We start from the raw sequence: 20,297 nt of genomic DNA on the forward strand, positions 1-20,297 counted from the left end.
GTTTGGACTAGCAAAGGGCAGCATCTTAACTTGAGCTGGACAAATTACTTATCTTTTACCCTTAGCTATAGATCTATACAACATTATTGGGCCACAGCAAGTAAATTTTATGGATGACATCCTCTGCAGACTGCAAAAATAGTGCGATAGGGCGAAAAAAAAACAAGATGGGTGAAAAAAACACAAGATGGCTACATTTTCAAAAATAGGCACGAAAAAGTTGTGATGAATGTTGTAACAAGAATTAAAGGGACAAAACCTGGTATCGGAGCCGACAAGGCATTCATTCCTGTATTCAAGACATGTACTGGTGTGGTAAAAGTGACACTAGTGTGGAAGACTGGCATCACCAACAAAGCTGGTAACCACACTCATGGCTTCCATATTGGTGTCACTTTTACAACTATCCAATAAGTTTCATTTCTACAACTACAGCCCTGGGTACCTCGCAAGTGTCACTTCTACAAGTACAATTATTAGGCTACGATACAACATATTTGCTCATTTTGGTACTTTATCGTCATGTTGACCATCCCTGCAGAAGAAAAAAATTCTTGTTTCTTTTTTCTGAAATCAGGCGAAAATTAATGCGTGCGCTGATGTCATCCATAAAATTTACTTGCTGTGGCCTTAGTAAGACTTGCAAATGCAAATGTGTGCGTATATATATATATATACTATCAATTCACAGCCCAGTTAAAGTTAAGACAGAAGCATAAAATTCTTTGCAAACCAATTTTTATTACATAAATAATTTTTACATCTTCAAAATTTACACCATGTACAGATTTGTGAGTCACTATATATCGTACAGCTTTAAGTGATCTTTTTGTCATTTGCTTCAATCTTTAAAAAATTTGAACAGAAATACACATAAACACCAAATAACAAACTTGACAAATAAGTGGCTATGGTAATCATAACAACAAACAAAGCATATGTTCTGGACCTCTGCATAAGGTTAGGTCTGTTACTATAGTTAAGACCATGCAAAATACATATTTGTCTGTACTTCATAATACCTTTCAAAAAGCCCAGTAGATAGATTACATGTTACGCTTTATCATCAAGGTATTCCAATATCTATCTAGTCAAGGGCATATAGATGCACTGACTATATGACTGTACTTTAGTCAATGACTACATATAATGTACAGTAGAGATCATATGTTTTAGCAGGGACCTTCCATCCACCATTATATCTCATAATATGACAAAGTTCACAAGCTGAACTTGTACTTCAGAATATGCAATATTGCTCGTATGACCCTCAGTATTCAAGCATTATCTGCTAATATCCTAACCACATGTACAACATGTATAAAGTAAATAATATGCTGTTTACCTAAAAAGGCATTCTCCTTCCGAAAGAAAGTAATAACCTTTCCCATCACAAGTAGTTACAATACTTATAACATTATACATTTGTACTTAGCGAAGTCCCTAAGATTCCATAGAAATCAGTGTCACTATACATCTCTTAGCTGATTCTTCTTTTCTCTGTCTCAAAGATCATCCCTTCAAAATATTTTCATCATAGAAAACATACCCTTTATTTCCACTTTCAGCAATCTAACATTTGTTATCCACTCCTTTCATCAGAATATCTTGCCAGAATCTCAGAATTTTGGTTCCAAAAATTTGTGTACAAAACTAAGTCCATGGATTCTGTATACTGGAGAGGCAAGTTGAAATATTAGACTCCTTGTCCTTTTAATGTACCCCAAGGTACAGGGGAAATAAATTTACTTTCACATAAATAGGCTGTCATAACGTTTACCTTTTTTGATGCATCAATCTAGATCCTTTTAAATATGGAAGATGCTTTGAAAGTATTTGCAATAATGTTTGGTGATACATGTAGTTGTCTTAGTTGGCCACCCATCTTTTCTAGTCAAAATCTGGTCAGTAAAATATGATTCAACTAAATGTAAAAATTCTTTGAAATCATTCAGATAAATGAAAAACATTATGAAAACCAAAGCAGGTAGACAAGGAAGGATGCATTGTACTACTTCTACTTGTACCAATTAGATGTACATCATCTGCAAGCCTCAACTTCCTTCTCCAAAAAAATATTATGAAAGCTACATACCATAAACCTAAATTTGAAATCTAGTGGTTACACTGCTTTTGAATCCGAACTGTATTAACAGGAGCTGCCAGATAACGTGTGTCAAAAGAAAACTAAATAGAGATAGAGTCCTGTATGTTGGAGAGTAACAGAGAAGGGGGGTTTTCTTTCTTATAGTAGACTCAAGAGGCCCGCTCCATTATGCCAGTCCAAGAAAACACCCATGAAGGATCGCATCACCACACTTTGGGAGCGCCTACTATTTTCCAACATCACTAAGACATCCATTCCACAGGTATCTATTCGATGTTTTCCACATGTGTAAACCCTTTGTTTATATAATTGATATGCTTCAGTGAACCCAGTCGGAACAGTTTGGAATGTCGGAGGGTAAAATGTTATCTTGTCATATCTACATCTGATGTCAGTCATAGCTTTGTGTCACATCATCTCCCTCCTGCTTGTCTGTTACAACTGTCCGCCATGTTTCCGTCACCTGCCGAAGACTGCATAGATTCAGGTGACGTGTCTACGACATCACTGCGGTCTGGAGTAGATGTTGGACGTGTAGCTGCCACGATTCCTGGCGCTGTGCCGCCATTATTAGCTGTTGAAACGATTGCACAAGTCTCTACCTGATTGTTCGTGCCCGTGGGAGGGTCGGGTATGTCGCCGCATGCTCCGAGGAGAGGGGTGTCGTCAGGGATGCCAGCCTTCTCCTCGACAGTGTCTACGATACACGAGGACGGCGAACTGTCCAAGATTGATGGCGTTCTGCAGTCCGAAAAGATTGACACAGGTGTTCTGGCATCCGGGGATCCTGAGACAGGTGACAGTGGCAATGGCCCCCTACAAGAACAATGAAAAAACAGTAAGCAATGCTATCTGCAAGGGAGTTTGTCACAAGCTTGTCTTGCATGAAGAAAAATAACGTCTTCCTACATTTTACAGTGTCAGTGAAAGGCATTTTTTGTGATATAATCAGTTTAAGCGCAATATAATGCCATAGCACAAAAGCCAACTCACAGTGTCATGATTTTACAGTTGTACAGGCAGCCTAAAAATAAAACTACCGCAAACATTTCAAGATTTACGGTATGTGAATTTAAAACAATGAGGAAGGTTACACTAGTTCTTCTTACCCAGTGTGTAGATTGGTTGTTACAGTTTGCGTGTTGCCCCCCTCGATGGTGACGGTGACCTGTGCTGGTCTGATCTGGGAGACAGGTAGCTGTGGTCGGTCTGCTCGGTGGAGGGTGGGGGTGTAGCGGGGAGGGGGGCTGGTGTCCACCTGCTGTGTGATAGCCTCCTGGTATGACGGCAACTTCAGGATTGCATCTACATCAGGAATAAACCATAGGAACAGGCAGGTAAGTATGGTGTATTGAAATCTTATCTGCACTGCTAATTCATTCAGAGGCAAAGTCAAGCTGCAACTTTCAACTGAAAAATTAGACTTATCTTAATCTAATTTTTTGTTTGTTCAACTCCAGTCTTTTTCAATGACTCAGCAAATCCCTGTTTCGGTAATGTCATATCATATTATGCAGATAGAATTAGTGACTTGGTGATCAGTGAAACATTTGGTGCTGACTTGCTTATTCCTTGATTAAGACAAAAGATACAGTAAAAAAAAGGACAGTAAAAAAAATTATTTTGTGATCGAAATTACAGTTCAACTTTGAATCAAAATGTAAGTATGTTTATAATCACAGATGGACAAGATCTGTTTTTGCAACCTGCAGTTTATATCATAACCACTAGAGGGCTCTATGGGATAACTGTTCAAGACAGAAATTATTAGCTAGTGTAATACTACATCTGTTCACTAGAGGGCATCAGTGTCACCAGACAGTCAGTTAATGCTGCATTTCTTTCTAGATCATATGGATTAACTAAAAGTTAATGCCACAGCAATTTGGAACCATCCCAGATTCGTGTGTTTTCTCCAACTACTTTAAATGTTTAACTATGGTAGAAGTCAATCAAACATGAATTTTGTATCAGAAAGTAAATAATATTGCTATTGTAACTTTCCAATTAAAAGTACCATGAATATTTTGTTCTCTTTGTTTTTCTTGAAAAAAAAAAAGCTGCTGACCATCAAAAGTCTTATTTTTCTTTCCAATTTCCTATACAAATTTTTTCCTTCCAATGTCCTCCACCAAACCACAGTTAAAAGCATGAGCAGATGATGTCTCACCAAGGTTGAGAGGTGGTGCATGAAGTAGTGATGCCTGCTGGGCGATGAGCAGGTTGATTTCTCGCTGTCGTCTCTGCCGCTCCTGTCGCCGCCGCACCTTGTAGCGCTGGTAGATGCAGCAGCAGCACAGGACGATGATCAGGATCCAGATCAGCCAGAACCCTGCAAAACACACAACACAACATGTTTAATCTATTTCATTTATTTAATTCTTCTATTTCAAAACATTTCTTTATGGCAGTTCAGGCATTAAAGCAAATAACAAGGAAGTTCTATTTATAACAAAGGCCTGCTGTTTCAGATAAAAAACATGTTCTGCCACTCCTGCTCATATCTTGAGAAACCCCCACAGGGATCTCAAGGTTGCTTGTTAATAATAAGATACATGATGTACTTTGTTGCAAGGTCATCTTGAGACACTTCAATTTGCTGACATGGGTAAGTGTGTTTCCCCGAGATGTTTTGGAGATGTCTATATAAGAACGCTTGCCTTTGGTATTGTAAATCACGGCATAATTAGTCACACAATTGAACTGTCAGACCATTACTGGGGTGAAACAAAGGCTGTGGTATTGTCTATTGATGAAATCAGCAAAGAAATAGAACACACTTAAACTCTATGTTACATTACATCTGTCAGAACCTGAGATAAAATTGGATGGGCCGCTGATGAACTTTTCAACCCCTTTGAATTTATTGCCAATTACAGCCCAGCTAGTGTCCCAAGGTCATCACTACCACAAAAACAAAACAATTACGGCTGTAGCGTTCTCACGTTCCATTTTTGATAACTACTTTCAGTCATATAATAAATTTCTACTAAATGCTTTCTGTCACATCTCTCTATTGTTGGCAATTAATTTATCATTTTGAACCACCTGCATGTACCTTTCTCCCCTTCCATTTGTCATAATTACTTTCTGTCATGCAGCAAAATCTAAAAAAAAAATGCTTTCTGTCCTATATGAATTATTACGATGTGTCCTTCTTGTTGTCATTTTGAATGTTCTGTTGAACAAACACAATCCTATTAGACCTAGCCATCTGCATGCACAAGTACAGCAGTGGCCACAAAGTTCAACCCTGATAAACAGCACCCTCGCCCTACAGGGAATACAGCTGCAGGCTCAATGTTGCAATGAATCATGGTTAATCTGCCTAGTCTATAAATAGCAACAGGGCCCTGCTGGTTGCTAGGGGTTGCTGAGCGGCTGGCTGGCATGCGCATAAGCAGCTATGTGGCAGCGTCCCAGCTCACTCCAATATCTACTACATATTGTATTCATCTCTGGGATATTGATTCTGTAACATCTAGTGCTGCAATAATAATGCTTCATGTATAGAGTGCATTGTTCAAGAAGCCTGGGTTATCTAAGTATAAACTTTATAAATTAAAAACCATCAGAGTCAGAACAGAGATAAATAGAATTGTACATTGAAGTCACAAATAGTTGATACGATGAATTTTGAATAACAATATCAACATACAAGACCTAAAACAAGGATCAAAATTGGTCATAATTGTTGCATGTAGTTGATAATAATAACTTACAAAAACTGCATTGCAATGTATTTGGATTGTTTTTCAGATGATGCAATTGTGTTATATAACTAGTCTAGTGTACATGAATGTTAGACAACATTATGTCATGCTGTCAGATTAGACTTATGATGGATTGTTAGAATGGCCTAAATCAGATCATGGCTCCAAAAGTCAACAACAAATGTCCTATATACACCCTAACATAAATTTATTCCATTTGCACTGTTTCTGCCTTTCAATTTTCAACAAATCCATCGTTCCCTTCATTGTATGATATTTACAGGTCACTCAATCTAGTCATACTCATAGTATCATACACAAGTTATAGATAAAACTCCTATCCAACAACAATGTTATCACTGTTTGTATGTAATCTTATGGAAGAAATAAAATGAATCAACAACAACTGGGTTCATACATTTTCCTGTATGTTGAGGCTGAGCTTCATGTTTTCCTTTAGTGTATATCACTGTGACCTCTCCCTGAACCCCTCCTGATCCCCACCCTTTTGTTTGACAGATTTGCTGACTGGGGGACTCCACTGGGCACAAAAACAAGTCTGGTGCTGCCAGGATTGACATGGCAAACAAGTCCCAGCTGACACAGTTTCATACACACAACCCTTGCCCCAGCTTCTGCTGAAGTCATAGCAGAGGTGCCACTCCAGTTTGTTTTTAACATCTTTGTACACATCTTTCTTTGTTCTTTTTTCCTGCAAGAAATGCCCAACAAAAATGCCCAAAACATTCACATGTCCAAAACTCTGCTTGGAGAATACCCTACCCCAGCCTATAGCTATTAATTGCTCCTGCTTTACCTAGCAGTCTAGCTTGGTCAAAACACTGTAAAATTAGGGAATGGTATGTGAAGATCAGGCAAAAAAGTCCAGGAGAGCCATAGATGGCAGGCTGTACAGACTAGACCATTACAGAAAAACAATGGAAAACATACACTGCAAAAATCAGAAAATGAAATCCTTCAAATTGACTGGTATCGTTCTGTCAGTTTCAGTACATCACACTTGGTTCCATGCAACTTCACAAGAATTTGGTCAATCAAAAATAAATGAAGTTTCTCAAGCACTTTTCTGATCGTAAAACTTGTTTGACGTGTCATAGCGGACAATGATTAACTTGAGTTGGCCCAGACATGCCCCAGATCGCAGCTGCTGCTGTTGACAAAAGGGGAGCCCCTGGCCAAAAACAAGTGAGGTAATGCCTCACGCCACTTCTGCTTTAGGGGGGGAGGGAGTACAAGGAGGGTGGTTCGGTTACCTGGCAAACGTGCCATTTATATATGTAACTAGAGAATTACATACCAGTGAGTAATATCACCACTTGACCAAGTAGTTGCTACATCGCCAGAAAACTTAGCACTGCTGGTATGCAATTACTAAGAAATCATATATTGCCAAAAGGATAACCACTAAATAATTGTCTGAAGAAATCAATGGAATTCGGACATGGCAACAAACAGTTTCTTTTACCATTGGGATTAGATTCAGATTTGTACAATATTTACTACAATGAGAAATGAGTTACCACCTACATTGCCTCCTGCCTTAGCAATATAGATATACAGCAGGGCTCGTGACTGCGACTAGATTTGGTCGCATCGCGACCGTAATTTTAATAATGCGCCTATTTTTGAAATGATGGTCGCACGGCGCGCCAATAAAAAATGAGCAAAACATAAAGCTTGCCGGTACGCCGGACCGGTTCTGGACTTGCAAAAACGTTTCGGTTCAGGCAGGCTTTTAGCTAGCCATCCGTACGGGCGTACAATGTACGGCCTTTGCTAAAAAAAAGCACAAAATGTACGCCCTGTTTTTTGGATGTACGCCTTTCGTACGCCCTTATTTTCCCCCGAAAACTTCGCTCAAAGTTCAAAATTTGCCGATTCCGCCTTTCACCGAGCCGCCATTTTGATTCTAATTCAAATCTCGCGCAAGTCTCGCAGTAACTCACATCTCGCGAATCGCGAGAGTCGCACCCCATTGGCCATTTCGGCGTGACGTAGCTCGCCCGGCCGCCATTATTGGTGGAATATCTGATATCCCCGCTGTTTTCGCGGGAAAAATCACGCAGGAAAGCTTCGAAAGCGTGTAACTTTGACGAAAACTCATCGAATGCCTAAAGTCCTTGGTGATAAGTACATGTATAGGATTGTTTTGGAGTTTTTTTGTGCTTTTTTGTCGGTGGAATGCGGGAAAAACAACAGCTAATGTGACGATGACAAACTGGGGAGGGGGGCGGTTCGGTGTCGGCACTGAATTCGTAGAAAATGTTGAACGGAGGTCGCGATTTTTTCACGGTTCCTTGAGATATTACTTTTGTTGTAGTCTTTATTTTCAAAAGACTGATAAATGGACGTTGTTTGTTGGAAAAAGTTCGCTTAATTTGCCCTTCGAACACATCTTTTTTGCTATATTTTTTCAACTGAAATAATGAACTGTTTGTACACAGATTTTTCTATATAAGTTAACACTGATGTTACAGGCTACAAGTAAACCTCTAATTTTTTAGTGCATCTATTTTCAGCTATATTCTTAACAAAGTAGATACACAAAAGAAATACAAGATGTACCTGACAGTCCTGGCTACACTTTCTCCTCTGTTGGTTTGCAGATTTTCTTGTAGACTTCTTTAGTTTGTTGTTGTTGTATATGTAACAGCAGTCAAGTTTAACCTTTGGCAGTAAGGTAAATTTACTTTCCCTGATTGTATGTATTAACTCATGAAATATTATATTGTAAGAAATCAGTGTTATATTACTTGAAAATGATCTCATGTATTTTCTTGCTTCTTGTTTGGTTACTGCCTTACTGTGTAACACCCCTAATATTCAATGCCATGGATTAAGGTCCGGACTCATTAGGTCTGGACCTGAACCTAAAAGTAAACTCCGGATTCTTATCTGGACCTGAACCTAAACGTGGGTTTATACAATGTATGTAGTAATGGCTGCAGAACTAATCCGCGATTAGAAAAATCAAGCAACACGCCGGCTGATTTGAGCATTCATGAATAAAGGTTCAAACAAGCATTTTGTACAGGATCAATGCTTTTTCTGTTATAATCTATGCAAATACTTAATTCCAGGTTTAAAACATTGATTTATAGGAGTAATACTTTGTATGGCTTAAGACGTTAGCTTGTGCTCCTAACTTTTTGCTGGCGCTCCTAAGTTTTAAGAGTTAGGAGCGCCACGCTCCTAGGGCAAAAAGTTAGTCTGGAGCCCTGTACAGGCAGGAAAATTTCTTTTTCTTTGTCCTTCATTCAGAGTTCCCTTATAATCATCAACATGCACTAATGTTCACACTACCTTTTTCTTAGTTTCCTAAGTAAAAACATTTCCTCCCTACCCATCCCTGGATAGAATGGAATCACCCATCCTTGGACTAGATTTGTCAGCAAAACCAGCAGGGAACCAAGTGCCTGAGGTCATTTGTGGTTTCATGCCTGTCAGCTCCATTAGCACCACAAGATGGACCACTGACTGTCTGATTCAAAACAAACCAAATTTGCCCCAGGCCAAAACAATTGTGCATTTGGTTGTCATTAGAGTAAACAATGGGAAACAAAAGGATAGTAAAAACTAGATTATCATCTAAAAGCCAGCATGAAAACAAAATTAAGCCTGTGTTTTGTCACCAAACATTACCAGGTCAATTATTCTAAATCATTAACTGAAAGTGTAAGCAGGAACAGAAGCTTGGAAATTAAAAACAAGGTTTCTCCAAATTGCAAGTTAAAGTTCTTACAGCTTGCAACTTTGCAGGTTTGAGTTTGTTTAAGTTCCACAAATTCACAAAAATGTTGCCTTTCTTTCTAGTTATGAACCTGATCGACTTCAAGCAAAGTTCATCTATAACTGTCATCAACATTGTAGAGATTTCATACCTTATTCCTGATACAAAGTACAAAGCTCATACTGAATTGTTGATGAGCACTATATCTTGAGTAATGAAATTGTGTATAAAAAATACATCATATTGTGGGACTCTTGCATCATTGCCAAAAATGTCAACAAGCATTCAAAGGATTTCACAATGACTCCTGACACCTAGGAGACTCCCTGAAGGAATTTCAACTAATAGAAATCACATTAGAAAGGCATTAGGCCAGATAATTAATTTTCCTGATTATATCAGACTTGAGACAGTGAGAGATCACCAGCTTGAAAGTAAACATCTTCAGGATTTATTAAGAGCTAAAGCCATAAAGGGATTGACCCGGATGGCACACAGGCTAATAAAGGGATGGTTGGCAATCACAATTAAGATCTATGATTATCAAAGAACTTGACAACAAGACTGAATTTGGCAACAAAATACATGTGTACAGGAGCTACTAACTTCTCCCTAGCTTGCCCATAACTTTATAAACAGGTTAACCATGACTTACACATAATTCCCAGGAGCCTGTACACCAAGAGTTCAATGGCAAGGATGGCCGTCAGGGTCATATGAAGTCACTTGTTATTTTTACAGATGCCGTTTTCCATAGTCAGCAACATTCTAGGCTGTGTGAATGTCATGTATGTCTCAACTCTCAAGGATATGTCCCCAAAGTGGCATGAAAATAAGGACTCAAGCAAAACGTATCTAGTCTTACCTTTAAAAACCCTTAACCCTGAAAGTTCATCTGTGTTGGTGGAAGTCATTCTTGAACTAGTTAAATTAACTGTGATGTTACAGCAGCAGAGGTTTATTCCTTGATAAAGACTGGTGCTGTTCAATTTTTTGGTTTGTGCTTTATTTGGCAGTCACTGTAGCTTTTCAGTTTCTTGGAAAGTTCTACATTGTACAAGAACTGGTGCTTTGTTGACAGTTGCCAGACAGAGGTTAACCCAGAAAACACATAGTAAGTCTGAACACGCATATTCTCCATTCTCAGAGCCCCTCTGCGCCAATACCCGAGATACAAACAACATTCTCTGTTGTAAAACATACATACGTAATCCGCCAAATCCGATGCCCTAGCCAATATATCTCTACTCTAGATTACTGGATATTAGATAGGCAATGCTCATATCTTGCCAAAACCAGAGTGAAAACTATACCTCCATGGTTCATGGAGGTAATCAGGGGACCCAGAAAAACAACATAAATTTGTCTCAATGAATTACATCAGCACATTTGTCTTTAGAGAACATCCGAACTCCTTCCCAGAAGCAGATCACTGTTGAGCCAGAATGGAAAGATAATCGGGGTACTTTAGCTGTTTGGGGACATGCACTGATGCAGTGCTAGAGATGAGTCATTACCATGTATTGATTTCGGGGAGGGCTGTTTCATGTTGAAACTTCTGGCAATGTATCAAGTGATAGGCCTGAGGATACATATCACCTTGTGACATTAGATTTTATAGACTCAATAATTGTAGTGCCAAAAAAGCCATTAACACCCCTATGCTGCCAAGTTTGAAAATGGCCTAAGGTAATGTTATTGCATAGAGACCTTTTAGGTGGCAGTCAACTGTTATTTGGTAAATACATCATACAGTATTTGTCCTTCACCTTCACAATGAGCCCAACTGTCACATTAGCTTGATATTCTGCATGTATTATACCAACATATGCTATTTCTAATGTGTCACAGCAAACAATTTGTACACTAAGCTAGATCTACTAACATTTCAGATTTTGCTGTGATGTGTGAATATTGTTTATCATATACAATGACAATTGTCGCTGACACCATATTAAAGAATGTAAATACTTTTAAATATTGTTTATCATATACAACTTTGACAATTGTTGCCTGGACACCATAAAAATTTAAATACTTCCATGAAATTGATTGATTCATTTGGTAACCCCAGGAGATTGAGGAATGGCCCAGATTTCCTATCCTGTCTTTGCATACTGATTTCCAACCTACACTGTGCCCCACATAATAATGCACTTCTACCCCATACATGCCAACACAAATCATGTCATGAAAACCATACATTTCAATTATTAGTATCGCATGTTTCATGGGGTCGGCTGGTTGGGGATATGTTTTGATCACAGATTGTGAATTATAATCAATAGAAATCTCAAAACACGGAGGGTAAAAGATAAACCATGACATGTCAATACACATCTATACTTCTGTGAACAGAGAAAAGGGAGGAGCCACAATGTGATGATGAGTATTGGGCCATTATTGGGGGGATGTCTTTGATCACTGATGACAATTGGATTAGATCCATCAACACTGACTCTTCCATCTTCATTCCAAACACTTTCAATTATCTTGATAATGGCCCCCTGCCTGCTTTTCCCACTGCATGGATTACAACCATTCAGTTCTCCCTAACCCTTCACAAACAGCTGACAAAATGCTGCAATGGATCAAAACAACCAGGGCTATACCATTCCTGTCTTTACCAAAGGGGGATACTAACATAAAACAGACAACATTTATATATATATATATCCATGAAGCCAATATGCTACTCCTCCAAACACAAATAACAGCAGTAAACAGCTTTCTAATGTGATTCAAATAATTAAAGATTGAAGATCAGTTTGAAAAGTAAGAGATGATAAACCCAGATAAGATGGAAGATCCTTGGCTGAGTACAGACTTATGGACAAGTCTATGAAGAATTTAGCTTCATTTGGTGAAAACAAATTGTCCAGGGAGTTTGTCCAGTCACTCAACTTGTATAAAAACAAAACATATGAAGTATTTTCAAACTTATAGTCTGATGCAAGATGTTCAAATTCATTTGGCTTAGCATTCATCGCCAGGTTTCATTTTGAATGAATTTATTATTTAAGTAAGTTTGAACTAATTCTAATAATATCAACAAAGAATACCCCTTTTAATCTTCAGATCATTTTCTCGCCAACCGTGAAGAAGACAACCTGCAAACTATGCTAATTTCCAATTTCAAAATGTCAGACTAATGCTGCGTCAAGTTAACGAGGCTTGTTACCTTGTTAAACGAGGTATATAATAGCTATTGCACTTTAAAGGGTAAGTTTGATATGCCATGGGATTGTTTTAATCTTTGCAAATGTTGTGGTTACTGAGAGGCACTGAAGGTTGCAAGGCGTGTGTTTCAAACTCATCAATCACACAGGGTGACTGGTCCTGACATTGACCCTGTATTTAGTTCAGATACTCCTTGACAGCCAGTCTCATAAAAAGAACCTTGTTTGCCTCAGGTCCTGGGCAAGGATTTCACCATGGCAAGTAAGTGGAAGGACACAGTGTCAGAGTCCTTTTGATACAACAACATTCTAGCATTGGAAAGTTTTGGTTAGATTTAAATCAAATGCCAAAATGAGATGTCCCTGCACTCACACACGAAGTTGAGCAACAAAGATAGTCTATGCAAGGTCTATGCAAGGTGTTTTTAAATGCATTATGCTGGGGCTGGTTTGGTATTAAACCAGAAACACATTTTTTTCCTAGGCCTAATATACGAAAAGTGCACATAGTGGTACAAGTACTTACACCAAAGCTCATAGTAGTAGGTACAACAGCCTCCATCCCCACAACAGTGCCCGGTCTCGCACCAGTACCCTTCCTTGTCCTGCTTCTTGCAGAACTCTCTTGCCTAGGGGGACAAAGGTAAGAGTACAACTGTTACACTTAGCCCTGTTTAGCTTTTTTTTCAAATTTGTTTTCTAGAACACATATTCTAAAGAAAGGTAAGATGTACATCAGGCAAGTACATTATATCAGAAGTAAGGGTGGTTTCAGGTGTTTTCCCAGTGACTCATCACACCTCAGGCACTTCTTGTCACAGGGATAAGTTTGGTTGGACATGCCCAGGCTTGAGTCTGTTAAAACTTATTAGCGTTTACCTTTGCAACTTGAAGTGTTCTAGGAAGGCTAAAAAATATGCCACTCACTATTTTCACTTTCAAATGAAATTGTTTAAGTACATGAAATTAAATTATTACTATTGAACATGTTCTGTTTTATAGTACCTGTGGCTTGATTGTTTGGTGTACAAAATTGAACTGTAATGTACATGCACTTGCACCTGACATCCCGATAAAATGCAAGCTGAATGAATAAACTATCACAAAATATCCAATAGAAAGTTGTAGATAATGTTACATAACTTGTGCTTGACTGACTTGTTGTTGTGGCCTGCACATGCATGGACTCGTGCCCACTGGTCAAAACTAGGTCAAAACATGGCCATGCAGGCTAGCTAAACAACAGGGCCCTTCCTTGGGTGGAGTCAAGTCATATGAAAACATATCCCTTTGCTTTGGAATTTTGTTATTTCTGTTGTGGTATTGTTATTGGTATGTAGATGCAATGCTCCACTGGATGGTCTAGACAACAAACAATTTCCTTTTTCAGTTACGTTTTTGGACTACACAACAACAAAAACAACAAGGCAAATATGTATCTCGCCCAAAAATGCCATAATGAAATATGCAAACTGCAGTAAAATAAAGCGATGGCCGAACACATTTCAATTACACAAGTGAGGCTTGATGCTGTAATTCCAATGTTGACCAATTAATAGTAAAAAGGACTCAAATAAGTGTTAAAAACAAATCATAGCTCCTAAAAAAAAGTGTACACGATAAATCAACAAGCATGATACTTTTGTGCCAGTTGTCACTTTGATACTGGATTAAACTGGTTTCTCCATGACTCACTTCCAGGGTGGGGAAAGTTCAGAAGTGATAAAGTTACAACTTGTCAACTTCACGCAATACACGATTGATATTGCAATATCCAGAGAACAAAAACAGCTGTTGTTTCTCAAATATCTGACCATGTTTTCAACAAACACATTTGTACAAGCAGAAATTTCATCATCCTTCAGCTACATAGTTAAAACGGTTTATTTTTCCTCCTAACCTTCACACCAAGGCGAGTTTTAGCACTACACCATGTAGAGATGATGCAACCCAGGGCAACCCTGAAACCCTACACCTTTGTTGCTCAGACCAGAGCGAAAAAACAGACATCCAAAGCCAAAAAAATAAAAGCCAGTACACATTGCACAAAATCTATTCAAAAGTGGCTTTTTCCTTTTAAAAAATCTGGAAATATCGTTAAGAATAGTGTGATTTGATTGGTAGGGTGGGTGAAATTGACAGACGAACAAAGGGCATCCCCAGTAATGGCCCAACCGGTACAATCCGGATTATGTTGTACAAATTATGAACGTGATGGCAGTCACACAGGCACAGGCGTGCTTTAGTGCGACAAAGGTATTCTAATTTGATTTTCAGGATTACTATAAAAACCCAACAGCAGGATATCTAGGAACAAAACTGTGGTACGGTGAGGTGACGCTAGCTGTCAGTTACTATATAGCCTGCACAAGCGGTAAACAACAGACTGGTTACGCAATCACAGCAGGATTTTTGCAGAAGTCTATACTGAAATATTGTCAGAAGAGCAGACTATTTTATTGAAAATGTAGGTTCATATATTTTATTATCGCAGGCTTTGAGAGGTAGTGTGGTTCCTGACATCAAGTCCACACTTATTTTTTTAAAGGAGAGGTTGGGTTGTTTACGGGTAAACGGCACTGCAGGACGACCATTTAAATTTTGTTCCGTTGCAGGATCGAACCATATGAAACATACTTTCCCTTTTGCGTTGCCTCTTCACGAGAAGGAAAATCTGCAAATTTACTGGGCACTTATATGAGAATAAAACGCAGTAGATGCACGTATGCACTTACCTGCCCGTGGTCTACAGCACCAAGAAGCCCCATAGCCGCTAGAAAGATCACCTCTGCTCGCTCAAACAGTCCGGCCATCTTCTGTCCAAGCTTGAGCTCAAGACCAGCTGGGACACGCCTTCGATATTTGAAAGCCAAAAATGACGTAAACAACTCCATATATGGATAGGCGCATGCTAATCAGGCCCAAATAAGGCCTGACATATGTTAATTAGTTCCAAATATAGACAAATATGATAATGAAGACCATATTTGGGGGCAGCCACCGCCTAGCAGGCTACCAGGTGATATCATGCAAAGCCAGCCAGATTATTCTGCTAGATTCAGGAAATATGATAGCAATGTAGACATTTGTCTCTTGCTGTTACTTTAACTGTTTGTTACCCTACTTATCACGTTCTCCTTGCCGCCCTTCAATGCATGTTCCCCAGTAAAAACTACACAACGTTTACTACACGCTTCCCGTCCGATCATTGCAAAGGCGTAGCGCATTTTTTCTGAAGGACGTGTTTGTAATATTTATAGTTGCTGTTGAAACAGGTACTTACCGTTGCGTAGTATAAAGCAATCGCTAAGGGGAACTCCCAGGGAATGCACGTGCGGTACGTGTCGGCAGATTGTGCAATGTCAGCCCCGGAGGGTGGCGGTTACCTGTACAAACAAAAGCCTTTGTCACACCTGTTAATATGCAAATCACCATAGGGACGCAGGCGTCAACGCCGGAGAGAGACGTCTAGAAGTCTGCAACCTCCTTGGTCGAAATAAAGCCCTGCGGATCAGGATGATTTCGGCACGATTTTTCTTTCAAGTTCTATAAATTCAAGGGCCTCTTGTGACTTTTTCATTTCAGAAACTTAGAAATTGTTTTAAACTGCCAAATCCATTTTGCTTATCACTATAATAGTTTTCAATCCTTATTCTATCTTGTGTTAGACCGTGTTTGTATCAGCTTGCATTAGGGGTCCTGACGTATATTCAGTACACATCACGCCACGCGATCTGTCGAATGACTCGTATCTATCTGTTTATGCCCGATATATAGGCGATACATGTAACTATTGATATGCCAATACAAGAAAGCTAACCTATCCGTTATTTGCCTTTTGCATGGGTTGCTTCTGCATTTCAAGTTCAATAATTCAAATGACCAAGATAGATGATAGCGGATCCTGCAAGCATTACTCATCTATGTAGATTACAATCCTTATGATACACTCCAAGGAGGTAAATATTTAATCTCCTTGATGGTCTCTATATAAAGCGGCTCCGACTTGTTTCCACGTATTCACTTTTTTGTCTTTTTTGGGGGTCCCTTTCTTTTTTGTGAGGTCTACTCTTTGTCCACATGCAAATCTTGCGAAAAAAAGCCCGACAAAAACGCCTATAAAGCGTCATCAGAAACAAGCCCGAACATAACCTCTGCTTGAAGAGCTCTGAGGGCTACTTCGTCGATGTGCTTGGATGCGGACGTTAGTTTCCAATCAGAAGTCCGTATTTTGACCAGCGCCCACCCTCCGCCCCAACAGACCACGCCTCCACATAAATCTCGCACAAAACATTTATTTCACAACATCTCGCGAGAAGAAAACGATCCAAAATGGCGACTGCGGCGAAGTTCTTGGGTGGTGTTTTTGTTTTGATTTTGATTTTCAACCCTGCATGGACTAAGATAACTTCTAGGAAGCAATTGTATAGACCTCAAGTCGTTGAGAGATCCTCCTCAGAAGACAGCGATCCTCTACAACCTCACAGACCAGAGAGAAGTACACATGTAGGTGCGGTAAAAAGCACGAAAACACGACTAGAGAGCAGTGTTTTCGTTTTGGGGACCAACAGAACAAACCACAACCAAGCGATTATCCACTGGTCGGGAGAAAACAGCGAGGTAAGGGTCTCAACTTTCATCGTGACATTGAATTTGGGCTCTGTTTGGACCGAATGCTTTTTCAGCACGCAACATCGGTGTAGTATATCTGACTTTGATGAATAAATTATCTTGTATCTTGATCAGGTGATACGATGTATGATTTGATGATTATAAAATTTTCCGAGTTATGTTTAACGTTACATTTTTCTGTGTCATGAGACATTGTAAACAAAGTCTTAGATTGTTGATATTCTCACATGTGTGCACCCAGGCAATATTTGTCCTGACCAGAAGAATAGCCTATAATCAATCTGTGATGGACAGCACGTTTTGGAGGTAAGTCTACTGTGTGCAATGTACATGTAAATTCGTTTTGCACCTTAGGTTCAATAGATTTTAGTTTGCCCTTGTAAAAATTTCATAGCAACACGTTTTTGGGATGTCGAATGGGTTCGATCCCTGGCGTTCCAGCGAGGCGTTGTGTCGTTGGGAAACTGTCCTCACTCCATCCAGTTGTATTAAGATGGGTACCTGTGGAAGCAGCTTTTATTTCACATAAAACTGTGTTGAAGTGCTTATTTGATTTTGAAGCATGTTGTTTTAAAAGTTTTAACCAAGAAGGCACAATGAAGTAATTTGATACTAAGTTGCCATGATGACAATCTGGTTACACCTGTTTTACTTCTGTCCTCTGGGAGTTGTATTTCCTAAAACGTACCTGGGGGTATGCAACAACTGTTGAGATGTCGGAACAATCTGTGGATTGGAGACATTTAGTACTGAAATCTAGCAGCTGAAAGACTCACTTTCTAGCTTATGGTCAGCATTCTGCACTGTAACTGTAAGGGCTGTTCCAAAAATTTGTGCATTACTAGTATTCTGAAATGCTATTTCCTGCAATTTGAGAGGCACATTTGAACTCCAAATTATCAAAATACACCCAAATATACACATAATCATATATTGGACACTTCTTTGTTTTGAGGTAATCATTGACATTCTGACTCAAAATGGGGCACCACAAGACAGATCTAGACTTATGGGCTTCCTTCACAAAATTGAACATCCAAAGACTTCAATGTGCACGTTACTAATGTTGCAAAGCTGAAGTTGACAGATGATTCTTTATGTTCAAAACCACATGAGCCTGTATGCAACATATAGCCAGCTGCCTGGAATCTAAACATATCATTGCATTGCATAAGAGGATGAAGAGACTTGGTAGCTATGATGGGTTTAGCTGCCATGCTAGTGCGTGAGGCTGGTAGTAATAAAGAAATTCTTGTAAGCTTTTATTTCATTACATCTTTACCGGCAAAGATGCTCACAGTTGTGCGACATTTTTCTCCAACCACAGATCAACTGATGATGGCCACAACTTTAACAATGAGACCAACAAGTTTACAGCGGGAACTGTTCTATCACACTACTACGTTTGTCCTATCAACAAGAACAAGGTAAGAACCTGTCCAAGCTGTTAAGAATTAAGTAGGAAGTTTTTGGCCAATTCTTTGATTGTAACATCACATTCCTGTCTGTAACTATGATCTCTTCCTTAATCTTACCTTTTTGTCTGTAGCTCATACTACTGATCGCCAACAACAAGTCCCTGTACTACACCGATGATGAAGGAACAACGTACCACCTGGTCCAAAACCTGCCGTTCCAGCCTACTGACCTGATGTTTCACCCCAGTCGTGATGACTGGGTGCTAGGCTATGACTCCCACTCGCAGAAGGTAACATATTTTCAGATACCTTAAAAATTTTATTTGCATGGTCTTGACAATAGACATGTTAGTGAAATGCTACAACTGAAATGGACAAAGACATTCTTTGATATAGGACATCTGATGGTTTGGCCAGGCCCAGTTGTAGTGCCCTATCTCACTCCACTGATGGGTCACCTTCAGCTAGGGATATTCTACAAGGGGCATAAAACAGAGGCCGCTTGTTTGAGAACAGCCATACCTCAAGCATGTTACACATCCCATACTATAACTTATAGTATAAGGGGTCCTTCCTGGTGGGAGTGGGTCAAACCCTATGTCTTCTATACTGTATTTACTTCAACTTTCCTGCACAGTTGTAGTATGTGACAATCATTGGTACAAAGACTAGTTGTCTATGATGATAGATGATTTCCATTTTTACATTGACAGATACTGTATTTTATTCCTGTCTATATAGCTTTACATTTCTATGAACCTTGGACGACAGTGGAACACTCTACATACCCATGTAACAAAGGGACACTATTACTGGTAAGAACTTCATTGCTTTTGTTGAGCTTCCCTGATCTTGCAAAAGTGCAATGACAGCAATCAGAGACAATTCATTTATTAAATAGATCTTTGAAAAGTACAATATTTGTTTCTATTTGTAGTCTCTGTACATAGATGATTAAAGAATTGCTATCTTAAATATTATTCCATCCTCCAGGGGTGTGAAAGGAGTTGACAAGGATGATCACTTGGTCCATATGGAGGTGTACGACAGCCATGCAGGTTAGGTTCACCATCTGCGATTTGATTATAGTCCCCCGTGATCATGACTAGTATAGACATCCAAAGTTGTATGCCTGCACAGGCATTTTCCTTTTTAAAACCCCAACTTTGGTAACACCTACACTCACTGACTGTACAATTTATTGTTTGTTGTTCCTTTTGTCATGAGGAGTAAATTTGCTTGCACATTGGTGTGGTAGCTTAGAATCCTTAAGAATATCAAACATGTTCCCCAAGTAAAATATGCAATTTAACTGATGCTTGTTGTCTTCATTTCCAGGTGGCTATTTGTATGTCAGCTGCCTCATTCCCCACTGTTCTCACAAGAACGCTCACCGTGACCTGAGCACCGTCGACAAGAACTCATTACTGGTCCAAGACCAGTACATCTTTGTTGAGGTACACATGTTTATGGTCATTACAACAGCTATCAACAATT

At 39.2% G+C, this 20,297-nt stretch overlaps 2 protein-coding genes across 2 annotated transcripts in view; one reads left to right on the forward strand and one right to left on the reverse strand.

The window, feature by feature from the left end:
• Window positions 1-721: 721 nt before the first annotated feature.
• Window positions 722-16,139, reverse strand: LOC118413431 (WW domain-binding protein 1-like). The gene is made up of 6 exons (XM_035816803.1): window positions 16,034-16,139; window positions 15,486-15,603; window positions 13,277-13,379; window positions 4,278-4,439; window positions 3,217-3,412; window positions 722-2,923 (listed from the first exon to the last, which is right to left on the reverse strand). Exons 2-6 carry the CDS (start codon window positions 15,561-15,563, stop codon window positions 2,521-2,523), a joined length of 942 nt encoding a protein of 313 aa, XP_035672696.1. The 5' UTR covers window positions 15,564-15,603; window positions 16,034-16,139; the 3' UTR covers window positions 722-2,520.
• An 876-nt stretch (window positions 16,140-17,015) lies between these two features.
• LOC118413508 (VPS10 domain-containing receptor SorCS3-like) overlaps window positions 17,016-20,297 on the forward strand; it is a 17,789-nt gene continuing 14,507 nt past the window's right edge. The window contains exons 1-7 of the mRNA XM_035816951.1: window positions 17,016-17,370; window positions 17,624-17,688; window positions 18,710-18,809; window positions 18,932-19,090; window positions 19,542-19,615; window positions 19,794-19,858; window positions 20,139-20,257. Coding sequence (XP_035672844.1) covers window positions 17,083-17,370; window positions 17,624-17,688; window positions 18,710-18,809; window positions 18,932-19,090; window positions 19,542-19,615; window positions 19,794-19,858; window positions 20,139-20,257 — 870 coding nt within the window. The 5' untranslated portion in view covers window positions 17,016-17,082. The remainder of the gene's footprint in view (window positions 17,371-17,623; window positions 17,689-18,709; window positions 18,810-18,931; window positions 19,091-19,541; window positions 19,616-19,793; window positions 19,859-20,138; window positions 20,258-20,297) is intronic.

The sequence above is a fragment of the Branchiostoma floridae genome, chromosome 4 (assembly GCF_000003815.2).
Source record: "Branchiostoma floridae strain S238N-H82 chromosome 4, Bfl_VNyyK, whole genome shotgun sequence".
NCBI lineage: Eukaryota > Metazoa > Chordata > Leptocardii > Amphioxiformes > Branchiostomatidae > Branchiostoma > Branchiostoma floridae.